Genomic DNA, 22094 nt, shown 5'->3' on the forward strand with positions numbered 1-22094 from the left:
AGCTACACTGGCTAGTAGCTCCAAACATGGAAAGAATAGATATAGAATGTCTCTATCATCTCAAAGTCCCTTTGGTCAGAAGGGTTCAGATTGCTCAAGGACCCACGGGAGAGAACAGGCTTAAGCCGGGTTGCCTGGCCTGTGACGGCCTGATCTCTGAGGTCTCTGGACTACAGGCGAGAGAGTACAGTCCCCAGGAGTGTGAGGTGATGTGACTCACCTCCTGCCAGCGTAAAGTGGACTCTGCCCTCAGAGACAAGAATTAACCAAGCTGGGCCTCTTCAGCCCCAACCTGGGATATCTGATCAGTGTGACCTGAGCTAGGGTCAGAGAAACATGGAGTGAGTAGCACTATGGAGAGCAGAGCAGCTGCTGAGTGCAGCTGAACCTGAGCACTTAGGGGCTCTATAGCTTGGTCAGAATTGGTGTGCATGGGGTTGGACAGGAGAAGGGCTGCAGAAGGTGTATGTGAGTTGAGAGGAAAGACCAGTTGAGAGGGAGGCTTACTGGATGGGGGTGTGGTTGTACTGCGTCAAATAATGAGAGAGAGGGAATCCTCCCAACCCACTGTAGTAAGGTGTTTCTTCTTCCTTCCCAGGTCCAACACGGTTCAGCTGACGAGGATGGAATATGCCATGAAGTCTCTCAGCCTTCTCTCTCCCAAGTACCTCTCCAGGTAAGGAGAACTAAGGGTGGAAGGAAAGGGGAGATACCGGTGAACTATAGGGCAGAGCTTCTCAGATTTCAGTGGGCACATAAGTCAACTGGACATTTTGATAAAAATGCAGATTCTAATTCGGGACGTCTGGAGTGGGACTCAAGATTTTGTACTTCTAACAAGTCTTCAGGTGGCGTTAATGCTGGTATGCAACCCACAACTACCACCACACATTGGGTAGAAAGAGGTAGACACTACTCTTGGTGCTTTCATTTTTTATCTCATTAAACCTCACCATGACTCAGGGAAGTGGGGATTATTATACCAAATTAATAGATGGGGAAACTGAAGCACAGGGTGGATGCAAATGAGTTGTTCGACAAGGCAGAACTTGGGCCTGTTTGACTCTAAAACCAAGCTCCCTCCACTCCTCCTTTGGTTCTGTATTATGTATGTCAGAGTTCTAAATGCCTTACACTTACCTCAGCTTCGTCACTTCACTTCACTTTACAGATGAGAAGAGTGAAGCCAAGAAAAGAAAGCAGAATTGGGGGAATATGGGAGTGGGTCTTTTATCACTTTGTTTCTCCTGATGGGCTGAGGACCAGCAGTCAATATCACTTGAAAACTTGTTAGACATATAGAATTTCGGACCCCACCTAGATGTATTGAATCGGAATCTGCATTTTATTAAGATCTCCAGAGAACTTATATGTCCATTAAAGTTTGAGATACTCTGATCTAGGAGGCTTTGAAGTAAGACTATCTAGAGAAGGCTTGGTAGGTGGTAGGGGAGGAGGAATATGATAAGCTCAGCCTAGACGGGTTGGGGAGTGAGTTACCTTGCTATGGGGTGAGAGCTGGGAAGCAGCAGAATACTCATTTTGATGCCCCAAACTGCCCTCAGGTGTGTGGCAGTGAGCACCTCAGTGGTGACACAGCAGCTGCTGTCGGAACCCAGCCCCGAGACCCTCCGGGCCCGGCCCTACAGAGTGAGCACCGCTGACCGGAGTGTGCGGAAGGGCGTCATGGCGTACAGCCTTGAGGACCTCCTCTACAAGGTTTGGGGAGGGCCTGCCCTTAGCACAGCCCAACCACTGGGACCTTGGCTAAGAGTTGGCCCTGACAACTGCCTCTGTCCTCCACAACACGAGCTGGGAGTTCAGCAGGGATGAAGTTCATGGCTTAGATGGTGAAAATATTTCCTTTCTGAAGCCAGCTCTACTGGGTTGGTAGAGTAGGCCTGGAGTGCTGTCCAACTGATTAGTGATGTCTGTCTAGTGATGAGGGAGGGTAGTATATTGTCGTCCTATACCAACATTAGGTCAGTGGTATTTTCAGAGCATATTTTTCTTTCTGGTTTTCCCTTAGGATACCTTTTCCAGTAGTTCTTAAACTTACAGAAGTGCCTGAAAGTGTGGGAAATGGGAAAGATTTTGACATTCCCTTCCCCATCTCCTCCCTTCAGCCAGGGCAATTCTCCTTCAGTCTGTCTCTTACATTGGCCTTCCATGTAAGGCATTATTAGTAGCTGCAGAAAACTTTCTTCAAACTACTGATAAGGTAAGCTTCCAGAGGAGGAAACCAAGATACACAACTCTTGTGGATGGTAGTCACAGTAGACGAGAGTGACACCCTTCCCCATTTCCAGGCTCCCTCTCCACTTGATTGGGAATAACGACTCCCACTGCCTGGCCTACAGCCTCATCTAATCTAGTTTGTTATTAGTCATGTGCCTCATTGTCCTACTAACTTATCAGACCCAGGGGGTGGGAATCTGCTCATCTGCAAGCCAGGTCCCCACACAGATCAAATATTTGAATTAAGCTTCCAGTCACTAGTCTGTTTAACATACAGAAATCATCTCCCTATTCTAACCCTCTATTCTAGGTTCTCTCCCCCATTTCTCTGAACTAAGTCTGTTCTTCCTGGGAGCCAATTTCCCTTCCCTTGTGAGGCTTCTGGCTATGCCAGGCTACATTTCTTGTGCTTTGACTCAAAAGTGCTCTTTCACACCTGAGTCTATACTCCGTACTATTTTTCGCCCTCAGGTCTGGAGACCACCTCCTGCATCAAAATAACCTTGTTAACACATGGCTTTCCAGACTTCACCACTGAGACTAGTTAGGTCATGAGTGAGGCCCCGGAATTGTCATTTTTAGCAGGTTCTTCAGGAGATTCTTATAGCCATTGACTTTGGGAATCAGTAGTCAGAGTCTTAAGTGCAGAGGTTGCAGGGAGGAACAGCAGTGAGAGTTCAGTTTTCTAAGATGGACCACAGGTCAAATGTAAATCTTACCAGTAGAGCAGAGAGGACGTCAGCCTATCTAGACTGCGTTGCCAAATTTGGCAACAGAAAGAAAGGAGCAGAGAGCATGAGAGAGAAGAGGGCAAGGTGATATGTTTGGCAGGGACCAGAGTCTGAAGTCCCTTATTGGCCATGACAGAGAACAGTTGGGTTTCATTTTAAAAGATAACAGTAAGTCATTGGAAATTTTTTTTAAAAAAATTAATTTTGGAACAGTTTCAAAGTAACAAAAGTTGCAAGAACAATACAAGACTTCACATGAATCACTTGAGAGTAAATTGCCAACTTGATGCCTAGCATTCTTGGATGCTTTGGTGTGTGTTTTCTCCAAAGATAGTCTCCTATACAACCACAATACAACCATCACAATCAGGGAAAATACAATGTTACGTGACTACCATTTAATCCTGAGACTCCATTCAAGTGTTGCCAATCATCCCAATAATGTCCTTTGTAGTGAAAGGACCCAGGTCAGGATCAAGTGTTCTCCTTAATTGTACATTTCTTTAATGTTCTTTAATCTGGAACAGTTCCTCAATTTCCCTGACTTTCATGGCCTTGACTGTTTTGAAGATTATAAGCCAGTTTTTTTGTTGTTTACTGTTCTTCAGTTTAGAATTGTCTGAATATATACAATATTGATTTCTCACATTACTGTTTAACTTTGATTATTTGAATAAGAAAGTACAGTCAGTTTTCTCTATGTAAAGCTGTTATTTTTCTCTTTATATTAATTATTTTCTACAGAGGTACTTTGTACTAAGTAAACATCTCATTCTGCATCTAACTTTCAATATATTCATTTACTTATATAAAAAAGGACTCAAGTATTTCTACTTAAATGGGATATAAAGATGGTAACAGATTATCTATTGATACTCAAATTGTCCCAGACTGGCCACTGAGACTCCCTTTAGACCTACTTCTGTGTAGTGCTTTCTGACTTTCTGGCACAACAGGATATTGCAGGCTCATCTTGTACTTTCCCTGCCCTAGCCCATTTTTCCTAAGGAGATCTGCTTTATTTTAGTGGAGAATGGTATTCAGAAACTAAGATCTGGGAGCTAGGTGTGTTCATTGCTATTGATGTGTTGCTGATCTCAAGCCTTTATTAAAAGATTTTAAGTAGAAAAAATGTTTCCTAATGAATCCAAGTAAGAAAAGTAGAGTGAGAATTCTACTGTTCCAAAGTAATTAATGGTATGGTGCATGTCCTGTATAGTCTATCTTTATATATAACCTACTTAAATGGTATTATGTCCTATGGAGCTTGACTTTTCTATGACATGTCATGGGTCTCTTTCTATTTAAATTAGTATGGTATAAAATTTAGTAAATGCACATTATGGACAATGTACTCTACCAGGTGACTTACAGTATTTCTTGTAATCATAACCTTGAAGTAGTTACTACTATTCCCATTTTCATGAGGCAGAGGCCAATTTATTCCCTGGGATTTAAACCCAGGCTGTCATTTCATATGCTTTTGCATTTAGTCATTGTGAGGACTCTAAGACTGTACTTGCCTCAACCTTTTAGATGATGAAACTAGTTCAGAGAAATAAGATAACTTGATTAAGTGCAAACAGTGAAATGGGGAAGTTAGAATTCGAACCTAGGTCTGTTTATCTCTAGAGTTGTACTATCCAATGTGGTAGCTGCTAGTTACATGTGGTTATTGGACTCTTGAAATGTGTCTAGTTGAAACTGAGATGTGCTTATGTATAAAGTACATATAGGATTTTGAAGACAATATAAAAAATATAAAACCTTATATATTTTATCTTGATTATATGCTGAAATTATATTTTAGATTGAATTAAATATATTACAAGTAATTTCACCTGTTTTTATTTTAATGTGGCTATTAGACATTTTAAAATTACATATGCGTGATAAAGAGCATCTATGAAAAACTGACAGCTAACATCATACTTAATGGTGGAATTCTGATAGCTTTCCTCCGTAAGATCAGGAATAAGATAAGACTGTCTGCTCTTGCCACTTCTATTTAATGTTGTACTGGAGGTTCTAGCCAGAGTGCTTTGGCAAGAAAATAAAATAAAAGGCATCCTGATTAGAACAAAAAGAAGTGAAACTATCTCTATTTGCAGATGATCATGTATATTGAAAACCCTAAGGAATACACACACACACGCACACACACACACACACACAAACACACACACAGCTAATAAATGAGTTCAGCAAGGTTGTAAGATATAAGATCAATACATAAAAATCAGTTTTATTTCCATACACTGGCAATAAACAATCTGAAAATGAAATAAGGAAAACAATTCCATTTATAATAGCATCAATAAGAATAAAATATTTAAGAATAAATTTAATATATAAGACTTACAGACTGAAAATTAACATTGTTGAAATAAATTAAATTGAACACCTAAAGAAGACCTAAATAATGAAAAGATAAATATTCACGGATTGGAAGACTTAATATTGTTAAGATGGTAATATTCTTCAATTTGATCAGCAGATTCAATGCAATCCCCATCAAAATCCCAGCTACTCTTGTTGTAGGTATTAACAAACTGATTCTAAAATTTATATAGAAATTCAATGAACCCAGAATAGCCAAAACAATCTTGTAAGTTGGAGCACTTACACTTCCTGATTTCAAAACTTACTACAAATCTATGGTCAGTAATCAAGACTTTATGGTATTGATGAAAGGATAGACACACTGTATTAGTTTGCTAGGATTGCTGTAACAAAATACCACAGACTGGTATTTAAATAACAGAATCTAGAGGCTAGATCAAGGTGTTTTCAGTGTTAGTTTCTTCTGAGGTCTCTCTCCTTGGCTTGGAGATGGCCGTCTTCATGTTTACATGATCTTTTCTCTATGTATGTTTTTTTGTCCGAATCTCCCCTTTTTATAAGAATACCTTATACTAGATTAGGGCCCACCCTAATGACCTAATTTTAACTTAATTACCTCCAAATACAGTCACATTCTGAGGTACCAGAGCTTAGGACTTCAACATATAAATTTTGCGGGAATAGAATTCAGCCCATAATATATACAAATCAATGGAATAGAATTAAAAGTCCATAAATAAACCCATGTTTCTATGGCCAATTGATTTTTGACAGGGTGCCAAAACTATTTGATGGAGAAAGAATAGTCTTTTCAACAAATGGTGCTAGGACAATGGGATAGCCACATGCAAAAGAATGAAGTTGGATCCGTACATCACAGTATATACAAAATTAGGTTAAAATGGATTAAAGAGCTAAGTGTGGAGCTAAAACTATAAAACTCTTAGAAGAAACCATAGGTATAAGTCTTCATGACTTGGTTTATTAGCTATGGCATCAAAACATAAACAACCAAAGGAAAAAAACTGGACCTCATCCACATTAAAAACTTTTGTGCATCAATGGACACTCCCAAAATAAATGAAAAGATAACTCACAGAATGGGTGAAAATATTTGCAAATCACATGTCTGATAAGGGTCTAGTATCAAGAGTACATAAAGCACTCTTATAACTCAACAATAAAAAGACACCCAATTAAAAATAGGCAAAGGATTTCAGTAGACTTTTCTCTAAAGAAGATATACAAATGCATAAGAATACATGAAAATATATTTAACATCATTAGTCATTAGAGAAATGAAAATCAGAATCACTTTATACCAAATAAACTAGCTAAAATAAAGGGCAGACAATAATAAGTGTTGGTGAGATTGCAGAGAAATTGGAATCCTCCTCATACATTGCTGGTGGGAATATAAAATGATATGGCTGTTTTGAAAAACGGTTTGGTAGTTTCACAAAAAGTTAAACATGAGATTAATTGTATGACTCAGCAATGTCACTCCTAGGTATATACCTAGGAAAATTGAAAATATGTGTTGACCCCAAAACTTGTACATGAATGTTCATAACAGCATTATTCATAATACTCAGAAAATGAAAATGACCAAATGTCTACCAATTGATGAATCAATTAAAAATGTGATATACCTATATGGTAGAATATTTTTAAGCCATGAAAATGAGTGAATCATGCTACGATACATATGAAAGTTGAAAACATATTAAGTAAAAGAAGCCAGTCTAAAAAGATCACATAATGTATGATTCTATTTATATAAAATGTCCATAATAGGCAAATCCATAGAGACAAACAGTAGAGAAGAGGTTGCCATGGGTTGGGGAATGGAGAGTGACTACTAATGGGTATTAGATTTCCTTCGGGATGATGAAATTAGATAGTGGTGGTTGTTGCAGAACTTTGTGAATATACTGAAAAAAAACTGAAGTATATCCTCTGGAAGGGTGAATTTTATGACATATGAATTACGTCTCAATAGAAAATTATATATGTGACTCCCATTCTATTTTATTTTGTTCTAGAATATTAACCATGATCCTAGGTACCAAGAATTACCTTATTACCTTAATATAGAGTCTTTGGATGGTGATCCCATAGCAAGAGCCCATCCCATAGACCCCTACCCACATGTTCTTTTCCTGACAGCTGAGGTGATATGATATGGGTGTTCCCCATACCAGCTCTGTGGCTGCATGGGGATTGCAGAAGCAACACTAACTTTATTCACCAGGTCCGGGACATCCTAATGCTGGCAGACAAGCCTTTCTTCCTGGTGCTGGAGGAAGATGGCACAACTGTAGAGACAGAAGAGTATTTCCAAACCCTGGCAGATGACACAGTGTTCATGGTCCTCCAGAAAGGGCAGAAATGGCAGTCCCCATCAGAACAGGTGAGGTACCACCTGTGGAGGGAGAACAGTGGGAGCCTGGGAGATGTCCGTGAGGGGTGTCAACCACATGCTTGTCTTGATGCAGGGCACTAGGTACCAACTCTCCCTCTCCCGTAAGCCTGCCAAGAAGATTGATGTGGCCCGTGTAACCTTTGACCTGTATAAGGTGAACCCACAGGACTTCATTGGCTGCCTGAATGTAAAGGCAACTCTCTATGGCACATATTCCCTTTCCTACAATCTGCACTGCTATGGGGCCAAGCGTATCATGAAGTAAGTGAATTGGGATTAGCTGAGGACAGGGTGGATATGCAGCAATGGGAGAGCCCCTATCTGCTCACATGGACTTCAGCCTTCTAGGGACTAGGACTGGTATTGATGCTGACAAAGCATGATAGTTAGCATTTGTCTAGAACTTATGGCTGAACTAGTGCATTAGATTTCACTAGTGTGTGCCAAAGGAGTACAGATATTCCTCTAGGTAGAATTGGTATACATTGAGTTTTTCTAATTAACTTGCATTATAATAATTTTTTTCACTTAAAATAGTAAGTTTTCCTAAGTAGTCTTCTAGTCAACTTTTTAAAAATGAACATGTGTCAAGGATTTTATTGAACTCATTAATTAATGGGAGAACCTTCAAGAAGTTACAATTAGTTCAAAAGAGAAATCAAAATCCCACCCATATACTGGTCCATCAAGAATGCTGAAATAAACAGCAAAAAGAAAAAAAAATAGTGAAAAATGATGCTGAAATAAATTTATAGATACAAAATTGGATTTTTCCATGGGGATAGAAGGAATGAAATTATTATCCCTTCATAGGACAGAATTACTTTGCATGTCTTGGACAATAGTCATTTGTATTATCTAGTGAACTTTAAAACTTTTTTCTTTACTTTTGTAAGTCTAATCAAGTACACAGGAAGCATGAGAATATGTTAAATCATAAGACGAGTACTGTTATTGTAGTATTTTCCAAATTCAGCTGCTCCAGTGGTGCTCTAAAGCATTCTTAGCCCCACTAGATAGGTGTAGCCACTAAGGCAGAGGCCATCCAATTAGTCCAAGCCACAAAGCTAGGGAGTAGCAGAACATGGCCTGTTGCAAGTTTCTTGCGACAGATTCTACTACTTTCCAATTGCTTCATTTAGTATTTACTGTGTGCCTGACCCTATGCTATAAGCTGAGAACAAGATGCCAAAACAAGCTCCATGAAGGCAAGAATTTCTGTTGCCTCCAGTACCTTGATGAATGCTGGCATATAGCAGTAATTCAAATAATTGTAGAATGAATGCGGACACATATGATCCTTGTTCTCAGGGTGCTTCTGAGAACTCCTGCTTGGGGTCCCCAGAATTCTGCCAAGACACGTGTAGCTAGAGCATATCAAACCTTCTTGGCTTTCTGAGTTTATTCTCTGCATACCAAATCTGCAGATGAGGAAACAGAAGATGCATGGTTTTGCTTGCCAGAGATGATACTCAATGGCAGGCTTGAGCCTGGTTCTATGGCTAGAAGTTCACCTTTTCTTTTATATCGTACCATGCCTCCTCTGGTTCTGTGCTTGCTGAAAGTAGTTCGCAGATTTCAAAATCTAAAGCAAGAAGTTTCAGTCCAGTTAGGGGAAGTGGGACTCTCAGACCTAAACATAGGAAACATCTTGGTATCAAAAAAAAAATTGTAAGCCAGAGTTTGTATAGTGACTTAGTGGTGTTGGCTAGTTTTGTTTTTTTTTTTTAAATTGTGCTAAAATATGCATCACACGAAATTTACCATTTTAACCACTTTTAGGTGTACAATTCAGTGACATTCACAGTGTGTGTAACCGTCACCACTATCTATTTCCAGAATTTTTTTATCATCCCAAACTGAAACTCTATACCCATTAAATATTAACTCTCCACTCCCCCCTCCCCCTAGCCCCCAGTAACCTCTGTTCTACTTTTTGTCTCTGTTAATTTGCCTATTCTAGGGACCTCATAGAAGTGGAATCATACAAGACTTGTCCCTCTGTGTCTGGCTTATTTCACTTAGCATAATGTTTTCAAGGTTCATCCGTATCGTAGCATGTGTCAGAGTTTCATTCCTATTTATGGCTAGACAACTGCTTTTAATCCTTGGTTCTCTAATTTGAGAAATGGGTATACTTCTCAGGTATAACCTTTACATTTTTAAAGAATTTTCATGTATAGATGTCTAATTATCTTTCTGCTCCCCTCCACCTCAATCATAATTTTTTGAATGAAGATTAATAGAAGATAAGTTTTAATATCAACCAAGAAGTATTTACTTTCCTTTTGTTTTCCCCTCCCCAACTGCCACTAGGAAAGGACTAGCTAGACACCCCTAATGACTCTTACTTACTTCTTTTTCTTTTTTTCTTTCTTTTTTTTTTTTAATTGCCTACAGCACCTGGTATTCCTAGGTGGTCTCCCATCCAAGTCCTAACCAGGCCCAATCCTGGTTAGCTTCCGAGATCAGACGAGATCAGGCATGTTCAGGGTGGCATGGCCGTAGACTAAACAGATTTGGATAAGAGCTTGTTTAAAGTAGCCAAGCATTCAAACAACTACTCTTGACTCCATGTTTCCCCTACTTTCTATACATCAGGCACTGTGTTAGGTGATTTATGTTATTTCAACCTCCTAACCCTGTTTGGGATCAAAATGGTATCTTCATATCCAACACTCTGAAAATTCGGTCAAATGACTTGAAAAGGAGTCAGAATCTAGAACAGAAGTTGTGAAGGGCAGAATTATGACCTTTTCATGTTATGATCTTCAAAGGCCTTATTAAATGAGCTTGAATTTTGCATGAGAAAATAGAGAGGTTTTGGACATCTCAGGTAAAGTATGACTGCAAATAATGCCCGTAGACCCTTTCCCACTTGCTGAGAAAAGACAGCATCTGTTCCTGTTTGTACATCACTCTACAAGTCATGAAATTATGAAGGGAGCATGGGGAAGGAGGTATTAAATGGATGCATGCGGGGGTTTTCTTTGTGTTTTGACTCTACTACCTTCTCATTCTACCCAGGGAAGCTATTCGCTGGGCCCTCTTCAGCATGCAGGCCACAGGGCACGTTCTGCTTGGCACCTCCTGTTACATGCAGCAGCTTCTGGATGCCACAGAGGGAGGGCAGCCCCCCAAGGGCAAGGTTCCATCCCTCATCACAACCTGCCTGAAGATGCTGCAATGAAGGCCCAAGTCCTCAGAGGCCTTCCCCAGCCAAGGACTAGACCAGAGACACTATGCTCAGCTGTTCGCCCCCACAAGCCTGGCAGTTAGAGAGCTTCTTACTTCCTCACACCTCCCTTACCTCCACAGGACCTTAAAGGGGAAAGGGCTTGAAACCTGTGGTGGGCTGGCCAAAGGAGAAATGAGTGTCCTTGTCTTGGCCCAGCTCCTTCCTGCCTAAGGTAGTTTAGCTGACCAAGACTAGTCACCAGCAGGCTAGGCACGAGGGCTGCCCCTTGGACACCTGTCTTTACATGTCTTTACTTTCGTCACATTCCCTACCTCCTGACCCCCATTCCTATGACTCCTGAGTAAATAGTAAGGCACACTAGTGTATGATATCAGAGAGTTTGCAATAAATGATTTATGCTGATATATCTTCTTTGCTTGTGTTCTTTGGGAATGAGGGTGGGGTTCTATCTGAAAGGCCGGGAAGAGAGGAATCTATTGTCAAATCATTCTCCAAAATGTTGTAGGAAACAACACTTTTTCTGCCAAAAAATTTTTTCAGTTGATTCTAGAAATAAATGTCTGCTTAATCAGAGATTTGAGCAAACCATATAATCCATGCAATAAATAAAAATTTCCAAAATAAATTTGCCTATTAGAAGGGCTTTGATTGGCAGGGTGAGAAGAAGGCACATGTCTAATTTCTAATTGTTGCATTTTATTACAACCTTTTAAATGTTTAGGTGAGAAGGTACCAACCAAGCTGTAATGCAGCTCTCCATCAATGCCTTCCCTAGCTTGCCAGACAGTTCAGAACTTTCAACCTCAGGATTTCAAAATGAGCTGTTAGGTAGCCACAAAGAATATTAATTTCTCAGCAGTGTAAGCTGGCATTTTTCAATATAGGACAACTCAAATAAAAGCATGAAAGGCTAGGTTTGTAGGTGACTATGCTTTAGCCTGTAACTCTTGGATTCAAACGTGTCATTTCTGACCCTTACTATAAAGCCTATATGGGTTTATTAAAAACAAAGGCAAAGACCTGTGTTACCAAAGCTAGGGTTGGAGAGTTATTGCTGGCAGGGAACCCATACCCTGCAGCCATGTGTGGGAGGAGCTGCCAGAGGTAGCAGAAGAACACTTTCTATTCTGAGCTTTCCTGCTCATGCAGTTATGGCTAGAGAGCTGGCTCAGTGCCATCCTGGCTCCATGGGGTGGTCCTTCTGACATTATGTTTACATCAGCAGGGAGCTATTCCTGGTCATCCCTTGCTGAGGCTGTGGCCTTCCTGCTCCTCCTGTAAAGTTAGTCACATTGAGTTGGGCTGGGGGTGGCAGAAGCTTGGAATTTATCCCTACTCCCCCTCCTCCTGAGATTTGGAGTTTCACAAGTGAGTCTTGAGTGACTAACTCTTGGCACTGAGCCTTCCAAGATCAAGAAAAATTAGGTTCTTCCATTTCTTCCAGGAACTTGGGGCTAATGGAGTCACATCAGCTGTGGGCAGTGAACAGGAGAGGGCAGCCTTTGATGGGGCTGGGGTGTGTAGAGAGAAAATTCCAAGAGCAAAGAAGCTCAAGCCTCAGCAGAGCCAGGGGCCAGTCCACGTGAGGGAATGGCCCCTCCTGCGGCCAAGCACCACCAGTGGAGGAGAGGTCTGTTGCACTTAAGGCAGGCTGTGTCTTGGCCCCTCAGCCTTAGTTTTGCCATCTTGCTCAAGCTCATACTTACTTATGAATGACAGAAGACCTTTCAGAAGAGAGATTGTAAAATACCATGGTGCCTCATGACAAAACACAATAATGTCTGAGTCCAAACTAAGACAAAATCAAATTTCTTACCAGTCCTGTCTATATTTGCACATATCTATTTAAAAGTTGATTATTTAAATATTTGAATTTTTTAAAAGTTTCCTGAGGTATAACTTGCATACAATAAAACTTACCCTTTTAAGTTATATATTTCAACTAAATTTTGGCAAATAATCACCCCTTCTAGCATGTCAAAAAGCTCCCTTATGCCCCTTTCTAGTCAATGCCCATCTCTCCACCCACCCCAAGCCCCTGGCAACCACTGACTGTTTTCTGCCAATATACTTTGCATTTTCTAAAATGTTATGTACATAGAATTGCACAGGTTTTTTAAAAATTTGCTTCTACCTATTTTATTTTAAAATATTTTTATTATTTAAAAATTTTATAAAGCTTACATTCTTTTATATCTGGCTTAGATTTTTAAACTAAGTGTGTGTGTGTGTGTGTGTGTGTGTGTGTGTGTGTGTGTAGAAAAACTATATGAATGAGATAAAAAACTTAAGCAGTTCCAAAGGGTAAAAATAATTAGTTATTCATCTTCTCACTGGATTCCTTCTCTAGAAGCAACCACCACCTCATTTTTGTGTGATCTGTCAGAAATGCAGGAGTATAAGTATAATAAATATATATAAATCACACACATATATATATACAGTCATGCTCCCCTTAATGACGGGGCAGTTCTAAGAAATGTATCATCAGGAGATTTTTGTTGTTGTGTGAGCACCATAGTGTGAACTTACACAAACCTCGATGGTATAGCCAACTACACACCTAGGCTATATGATATAGCCTATTGCTCCTAGGCTATAAGCCTGTATAGAATGTTAATGTACAAAACAACATGAGATTAAGCACAAGAGAAAATGATGCAATCAAGGGCTTGGCATGAAGTTAGCACTCAAAAAATGTTGAATGGAATCTACATCCACGCCATCCTGAACATGCCCGATCTTGTCTGATCTTGGAAGCTAAGCAGGGTCTGGCCTGGTTAGTACTTGGATGTGAGACCACCTAGGAATACCAGGTGCTGTAAGCATTAAAAAAAAAAAAAATGTCTAATGGATAATGTTATTTCCCCTATAGAGCTAAACACAGGAGAATTTGTTTCCAGTTCTGAGATTCGTTTTGTTTTTGTTTTGATAAATAATACTGTAGTGAATCGCTTTCTGCCTCTGGCCTTTTTCTCCCTTTGAATTATGTACCAGGCTGTTCTTGGAAGTGGGTTTACTGAACCAAAGCGTGTGGATTAACACCCCCCCCCCCGCAATTTTCCTTAAGATATCGTGCCCAACAGTGGTCTTTTGAAGTCAGAAAGCTCCTAAGAATTGAAATGGTAATCAGAAAAACCTTAATCTTTTGTCCTGGTTTTGTCCTGAGACTAGTTTTCTGACCTCGGGAAATTTCTTCCCTAGTCTATCTCTTAGATTCCCCAAAATCACAGGTGCAAACACACATTTCCTCCCCGAGCAAAGTCATAGCTCCGCCTTCTCACGGCTCTATAGCTCCACCTTCTCGCTATTCCGATTGACAGTCAACCTGACCAATCAGTGCACAGTGGGCAAGGGGCGGGGAGGGGCTGCCCTCTGGACACATGCGCATTGTCCTCGCTCGGGGACATGGGTGGCTGCTGTACTTTGCGTCGCGTCTCGGGAAGTTGGCGCCTGGTGTCAGGGGTGTGCTCAGCTTTCAAGGCCGCAGGTTTTGGGACCAAGGCCCGGTGATTACACCCCGCACTACTTCTTACGGAAGGGATGATGGGGCTGGGGGAAGTTGTGTGCGGAATCTGGCATTAGGAAGATAAGGGTTCTAATCCCAGCTATTGTGTCCATACATTATTAGCCTTTCGACCTCTCTGAGCCTATTTTCACCTCCATAAAATGGGGCCAGTCGAACCTGAATTTTCAGAGAGCTCAGCTCAGGCAGTCTGAGGCATTTGTTAGGATTTGGAAAGAGCTGTGTGAAAATAAGAATGAGTAGCGCCTAGAGAAACGAATGCTTCCCTTGTTGCTTACCCCACCTTTTCCAGGCATCAGCGGCAACCTCAAGGCTCCAGCAAATGGTTGGGAACCCCGGGGAAACAGCCCTTTCCAGGGCTGCTGCGGCCAGAATACCTCAGTCGGGAGGAGCTGGTTGATGTGCTGAGGGCATCTGTGGTGGACCAGAAAGGTGAGGATAAGAGAGGGACAGAGACCCAGGAGGGGAACTTGCTGCTCCAGGCCTTCTGAGGGGCTGACTGGGCTCCCTACTAAAGCCTTTAGGGTCAAATCCTGGTTCTGCTGCCCATTAGCGGCATGAGCTGGGACGAGCCACATAATCTGTCTGAGCCTCAGCTTTATGGGGATAGGGGTGTGGGATGGGAGAGTGTAAAGAACTAGAGAGTCTTGAACACAGTAGGAGCTCTGTAATGAGAATTGTTATAATAAATTGCCTATCGATCCAGATCCAGGCCCTGTAAAATCAGCTTGCTGTGTAGTTTTAGGAAAATAATTTCTCTGAGCCTCAGTTTTCATTCAGTGATTTATTAATTTTTCTCAACTATTTACTGAGCATAGGTTACATTTCAGGCACTGTTCTAGGCACAGCTATACAGTACAGAAGAAGAAAAATATGTTTTCTGCTCTCAGGGATCCAAGATTTTAGCAGGAGAAATGGATTAGACAGGAAATGAATAAACAGGGTTCTTACTAGTGATCAGTACTATGAATAAAACTGGGTGTTATGATGGTGAGAAACTATGGGAGTGGGGCAGACATTAGATTGTGGATTTAGGCCTCTATGGTGGTAACATTTGAGCCAAGATATATGAAGGAGCCAGACTTGAAAATCTGGGACAGAGGAAATTGCAAGTGCAAAGGCCCTGAGGTGGCAGCGTGCTTAGCATATGCAAGGGTCAGAAAGAAATTCAGTTTAGGGTGTGGTTGATAACATGTCTGAGAGTTGTAGTGGGGCCACATGATAAGATGAATCGAGAAAGTACTTAATAAACTGCTGCTTTTGCTGTCAAAGATGTTCATGTAATATATGTTTCAGGACCACTAGTGACTTTGAACAAGCCACAAGGTCTGCCAGTGACAGGTATGAACCGGGGAAGGAGATGCACTGAAAAGGAATTTGATGTCTCTGAGGGAGGGAATAATGACGAGAAGGGGACGGTGAGATAAAGTTGCCTCTGGGAGCAACTCGTATTTTTTTCTTTTTTTTCCCAGGGAAACCAGGAGAGCTGACATTGCTCTCGGTGCTGCCAGAGCTGAGCCAGTCCCTGGGGCTTGGAGAGAGGGAGCTCCAAATTGTCCAAGCATCTGAGAAGTAAGTGGTGGTGGTCATAGGAAGGTAAGAAGACAGGTGTCCATCTGGGGTTGGGGAACACTTGCTTGGAAATAAGCCAAGACATTTCCACAGCTGGTTTGAGATCATAGAGATAGGATACAAGATAAAGAAGGAAGCAGACAGATCTGGGTTCAAATTCTCATGGGTAAACTGTGATCTTAGGCAAAGTATAAAACCTCACTGAGCCTCAGTTCCCTCACTCATAAGATAGAGCTAATAATACTTATATTCAGTATGTAGTCACTTCTCCAAGCCCATATTCATGGTAGGCATTGGGAGTTGATCCATGATTTTCTTTCCTCTAATAGCCATCTTTTAGAGATGGTACTTGAGATAAAACATTTCTGTAATTTCACGGACTCATGGGCTTGTTTGTGGGGAATTTAATTATTTCAGAGCTAATATATATAAAATTCCTAGGATAGTGCCTGACACTCAGCAATTGGTGGTAATTGTTATGATGTTTGACTCTGAGCTCCCTGGGGATCAGGCTAAAATGAGAAACACATGGAGCTACATAGCCCTCTTATCAAACACAAGGAAGCCTTCTTTCTCAGGAGGTCTGGATTATAGTCTGGTGTTACTGTTTGACCTTAATCAGGTCAATGTTCCTCCCTTTTTTGTGAGCCTAAGGGACTTTAACTTTTGTGATTTGTCTCCTTCTTCCAGGGAGTCCTCTGGGCTTGTACTCCTCTCTAGTTGCCCCCAAACAGCAAGCCGCCTCCAGAAGTTCTTTACCCACTCACGGAGAGCCCAGAGACCCATAGCCACCTACTGGTGAGAGGTGCTGGGAGGCTCCCATGGCAGTGGGGAGGTCCCAGCAAGCCACTCTGTGACCTTCTCCTGCCTCTTTCACAGGGCTGTCACTGATGGGATCCCAACTACTTCTGAGGGGAAGATCCAAGCAGCTCTGAAACTGGAACACATTGATGGTGTCAGTCTCGTGAGTCAGGGTCTGGGTGGGGAAGGATAGGGAACCTTCCAGACATATTACCCCTACAGAGAAGTCAAGGGTGTAGACTTGGGGTGGCTGGCCCTCCTGTCCCCTAAAACAGGCAAGTGAGCACTACCTATCTATACTGTGGTCCTGTCCTGAGTCTGTTGGGAGCCAGAAGGGTCTGGGTATAGCTCCCAGGTATGTATGAAGCTCGTTCATTCCTGGGGGCTCACACCAGGTGGTTCCAGTGAAGTCCCCATCCCGAAAGGACATCCTAGAAGGTGTCAAGAGGACCCTCAGCTACTTCCGTGTGGTGGCTACTGGCTCTGGCTGTGCCCTGGTCCAGCTGCAGCCATTGACAGGTGGGTCTGAAGTCCCAGCCAGACTTTAGAACTGTATTTGACTGGGGGAGGCAAGTGGGTGGAAGGAAGGTGATGGCGTTAGTAGCAGCCTCAGTAGCATTTGATGGACCCCAAGGGTGCATGTGACCAGGCCCAGATAGAGGAGGCAGTGCTTCTGCTGGCAGTCTGATGGTCATTCTTTTGTAGCTCACTACTTTTTCTTTTAGTTATTGGTCTCAGGATCTTCTCTTTGTCTTTGGTATTCTGTAGTCTCACTATGATGAATCTTTTTGTGTGAGTTTAATTTTATTTATCCTGCTTAGGATTCACTGTGCCTCCTGAATCTGAAAATAAATATATGTTATCTATCCCAGAAAGTTCTCTCTTGAAATATTGCACCTCTTACATTCTCTCTATTCTCTTCCTTTTGAAAGCCTAATAGGCATATCTGACCTTCTCATTCTACTTACTGTCTCTTAACTTTTCTTTCATAGTTTTCATTGCTTTATCTCTGCTGCATTCTGGGTAATTTCTTTAGATCTATCTTCCAGTCGAGTCATCTTCTCTTCATTTGGATCTAATCTGCCAACTTAATTTATCTGTTGACTGTGTTTTTCACTTCTAGAAGTTCTATTTGATTGTTTTACACATAGCCTTTTAAAAAATATGGCATGCTTTTTTTTCTATTTGTTTTTATCTTTATTTAAAACATCCTTATTCGTATTTCTATAATTCCATTGTCTGAAATTCTGGAGGGTCTAATCCCATTGTGTTTCTCACTGACTCACACTTGGTGGGTTGTTTCCTTATTGCTCTGTGATTCAGCATTGTTAATTCAGGTTCAGCTGGGCCTTAATCTATGGAAATCCTTTATTGCCTTCTTGTAGCAGGGGCCTCGGGGAGAGGTTCTGCCTCTGCTTCTGCTGAATGTCTTACAGCTATCACTGCTTCAGGACCTCTCTGAATTTTAGTGTCTCATTTAGAGGTTCACAGGTCACTCAAGTAGTAGTAGAACTCCAAACCTGTGCGAGAGCAGGCTCATGGTTTTGCATTCTCAGGGGAAAACTTTTTCATTCCCTTCATCCAATCCTAAAGTGATTATCTGCCTTCTTTGGTGGCTGGCTTTTTCCCTGGTCCACCCTTTCACTGAAGATGTAGCCCCTCTAGGATTTCATTTGGCACCAAGGCTTCATTGCTGGCCTCTAGGGTAGCTACTTAAATCCTAGACCCCTAGATATCAAGATTGGCAGCATCCCTAGAACAGAGAAATTGGCTCTCATGTGCTCTGAATTTGTTTTCCTTTTTGCATTTTGGTTTTGGAGACCTTACTTTCCTGTGTGCCCAGCTGTGTATTTAAAAGGATGATTGTTATAGCTTTTCAGTGTTTCTAGGTGGTTTATAGCAAGAGGGTTTTTAGATTATCCAGTCTATCATATTGCCAGACATGGATGGACACAGAATACCGCTCCTGGGTTTGAATCCTAGTTTATTGTGTGGTAAGCAAGTCACTTTTTAAGCCTTCGTTTTTCTATCTGTAAAATGGAAATGAAGATATGACCCACCTTATAGGGTTATGAGGATTAAATAAGTTTACATATATGAAACATTTTGTACCATGTCTAGCACATAGTATCCCATATCTGTATTTGTTAAGGTACTTTCAGTTGTAAGTTTCCCCAAAATCAGTTCAAATTAGTATAAACCAAAGAAACGGAATTTTTTGGCTCACATGATTTGGCTGGATCCAGAGGCTCAGAGGATGTCATTCGGAAGCTGTTTCTCCATTTCTTCTCGCCTCCTGCACATTGGCTGCTTTCTACCAAGGCTTTCCCCTGGTAAAAGCAGAGATGGCCAGGAGCTCTAGCAGCTCTAGGCTTACACTCCACCAGTTTAGCACCCTAACAGGAAAGAGCATTCCTTATTCCCAGTAGCTTTAACAATAAATTCTCAATTGCCTCTCTTCATGAGTGAATCCCACAGGCAAGGTGATTGACAGCTATGACTGTCCCAACCTGGTCATGCATCCTGCTCTGGAGGCAGGAACAGTAGCATTGACCTCACTCAAACCACCTAATCTGAGAATGGAGGGGTGGTGTTTCCTCAGAGGAAAGAGGGAGAGACAATATTGGCTGAGATAGAAAGAGAAGCTGCTCACCATCTGTCCTATTGCTTCTGTCTTCCAGTGTTCCCAAGTCAGCTACAGGTACACATGGTACTGCAACTCTGTCCTATGCTTGGGGACCACAAGTATTCCACCTGTGTGGGCACTGTTCTGGGCCAGCGCTTTCTACTGCCAGCTGAGAGCATCAAGCCCCAAAGACAGGTACCCAAGCCTCCTGCCCTCGGGGGGTAGACTGGGGGATGAGGGTGGGCAGCACCTTCAGACATTAGCTAGGTAGTTTGGGACTGAGAGGCAGTCCTCTTGGCTTCTAAAGCTATCTGTAGCCCTGTCTTGCCGTGTGGCCCTGAGCAAGTGACACCTCTCTTGGGCCTCATTCTGCCCAATAAGGGAGGTGAACTGGCTGATTTCTAATGGCCCTTCTAAGTCTGCTATTCTTTGAGTCATTTGGCATAAGGGGTAAAAGAGGTCATGTGTGTGTATTAGGGTAACACTGTTGGCTCTAACAGAGTAGCCCCAAAGCACCAGAGTCTTAACACATTAATTTCCCTCCATGTTAAATCCAATTAATGGGATGGGGTAGAAGTGGGCTTTGTTCCAAGTAGTCACTCAGGGACCTAGGCTGTTGCTATCCAGTCAGATCGTAACAGGGGACAGTATAGGTTTATGTGAGAAATTTTCATAGGCCAGGTCTGGAAGCAACATACATACTTGCACTCCTGTTCCATTGGCTGGAACTTAATCACATGGCTAAGAAATGTAGTTTAGTTGTATGCCCAGGCAGAAAGTGATTTGGTAAACCCCTAGCCGATCTCTGCCATAGTGGGAGTGTGCCTGTGTGTGTGTACGTGTAGAAAAGAAATCACCATGGACGATGAAGGAGGGAGGAAGTACTTGCCTCCCTCCCATTTTGGTTAGAGCTGGTTGGAACTCACCTGGTTGAATGCTGACATACCTCTCTCACCCCAGGTTCTGGATGAAGCCCTCATCAGATGCCTCCACCTAACACCCTCCCAGGTTGCCCAGCTGCCATTGCACCTCCACCTGCACTGTCTCCACCTCCCAGGCGCCAGGCCCAGGGACTCCCCCGTTGAGCTTGTGGCACCCTTGCCCCCTTATTTTTCCAGGACCTTACAGTGCCTGGGGCTCCGCCAACAATAGTTGTCCTTCTGTTCCTTTTATTTCCATTGGAAAGCAATGGGTGTAGAGGCACCGCAGGCCTGAGGAGTGTGAGTTCAGTGCTCAACATACAGTAAGGCTATGGTTTAAGACCCTGGGCTCCGTAGTCAGATTAACCTAAGATCAAATCCTTGCAGTGTGGCATCAGACAAATAACTTCACCTCTCTGGACTTGAGATAATAGAAGTACCTAACTCAGTATGGTTTTGAGGATTTGCTTAGAAAGTAAATGTTTATCATGGAACATGTTTTCTGCTGAGTTCAGTGCGTGGTCTTTTGTTTGGCTATTTCTGTTCCAGTTCTAGGTGGGAAGAAATGTTAGATTTTTAAATTGTGGTAAAATACACCTAGCAAGATTTACCATCTTAACTGTTTTTAAGTGTACAGTTAGTGGCATTACGTACATTCATGCTGTTGTGTAATCATCACCACCATCCATCCCAGAACTCTTCATCTTGCAGAACTGAAACTCGGTTCTCATTAAACGCTAAGTCCCCATTCCCTTTCTCCCAACTCCTAGTAGCCACTGTTCTCCTTGTCTCTATGAATTTGACTACTCTAGGGAACCTCATAGAAGATGATAGATTTTTTACTGAAAAAAATTGAGACATATATTAAATAGAGTGCATAAAATCTCTGTAATTTAAAGAATAATTTTAATATGACACCCATATGACCATTCAGGGCATGAAATAAACATCCTTTCCTTTCTTGTAGAGCAGTTCTCAACATGGCCCCTACATTAGAACCCCCACTACTTAACCCCCCTCAGGAAGCTCAGGAGTGATTCTGCACCCCAAAGATACTGGTTTAATTAGTCTGGGGTGGAGACCCCTAGCGTCATCTTTTTTTAAAGCTCCCAGAGGGGTTCAGTCTAAGTTGGAATCACTGCCCTTTTGGAAGAATCCTTTCCTTGCTTGTCTTTTAAAGTTTTACCACATAATGTATGCATCCTTAAACACTATATTTCATTTTGCCTGTTTCTGAAGTTTCTATAAATGGAATCATGCTTATATGTTCTTTTGTGATTTGCTCTCATTCCACAGTGAGCAGTGCATCTGTGTTGTATAGTATAGAGTTTGAATTCTAGTGCTTGAATATATCAGTTTATCCATTCTGCTGTTAATAGACAGGTTGTCTGGCTGTTGCTGCAGTGTTGTGAACCTGCTTATAAGCATTTCATGTTGGTTATGCAAAAATTTCTGGATCAGTATATATACCTTCATTTGACTAGTGTATTAGTCTCCCATGGCTGCTGTAGCAAATTACTACAACCTGAGTGACTTAAAACAACAGTAATTGATTCTCTCACAGTTCTGGAGTTTAGGAGTCCAAAATCAAGGTATCGATATGGCTATGCTCTCTCTAAAGGCTCCTTTAGAGAGAATCCTTCCTGGCCTTTCAACTTTCGGTGTCTCCAAGCATTCTTTGTCTTGTGGCTGCATCACGTCAATCTCTGCCTC

The 22094-nt window shown here is 41.8% G+C and overlaps 2 protein-coding genes and 1 pseudogene across 2 annotated transcripts; 2 read left to right on the plus strand and 1 right to left on the minus strand.

Annotated features, from left to right (window-relative positions):
* The first annotated feature begins 605 nt into the window (after nucleotides 1–605).
* Nucleotides 606–11267, plus strand: CIDEC (cell death inducing DFFA like effector c). Its single transcript, XM_011370588.2, has 5 exons — nucleotides 606–676; nucleotides 1566–1719; nucleotides 7567–7725; nucleotides 7811–7998; nucleotides 10765–11267. Exons 1-5 carry the CDS (start codon nucleotides 624–626, stop codon nucleotides 10925–10927), a joined length of 717 nt encoding a protein of 238 aa, XP_011368890.1. The 5' UTR covers nucleotides 606–623; the 3' UTR covers nucleotides 10928–11267.
* Nucleotides 10129–10247, minus strand: LOC111745983 (annotated as a pseudogene).
* Nucleotides 11268–14308: 3041 nt separating the features above from the next.
* RPUSD3 (RNA pseudouridylate synthase domain containing 3) lies at nucleotides 14309–21644 on the plus strand. Its single transcript, XM_011370590.2, has 9 exons — nucleotides 14309–14445; nucleotides 14755–14894; nucleotides 15759–15803; nucleotides 15935–16034; nucleotides 16725–16832; nucleotides 16914–16998; nucleotides 17231–17354; nucleotides 19517–19656; nucleotides 20422–21644. The coding sequence occupies exons 1-9, from the start codon at nucleotides 14345–14347 to the stop codon at nucleotides 20611–20613; spliced, it is 1035 nt and encodes a 344-aa protein (XP_011368892.1). The 5' UTR covers nucleotides 14309–14344; the 3' UTR covers nucleotides 20614–21644.
* The last annotated feature ends 450 nt before the right edge of the window (nucleotides 21645–22094 follow it).

This window comes from Pteropus vampyrus, unplaced genomic scaffold (genome assembly GCF_000151845.1).
Source record: "Pteropus vampyrus isolate Shadow unplaced genomic scaffold, Pvam_2.0 Scaffold171, whole genome shotgun sequence".
Lineage (NCBI taxonomy): Eukaryota > Metazoa > Chordata > Mammalia > Chiroptera > Pteropodidae > Pteropus > Pteropus vampyrus.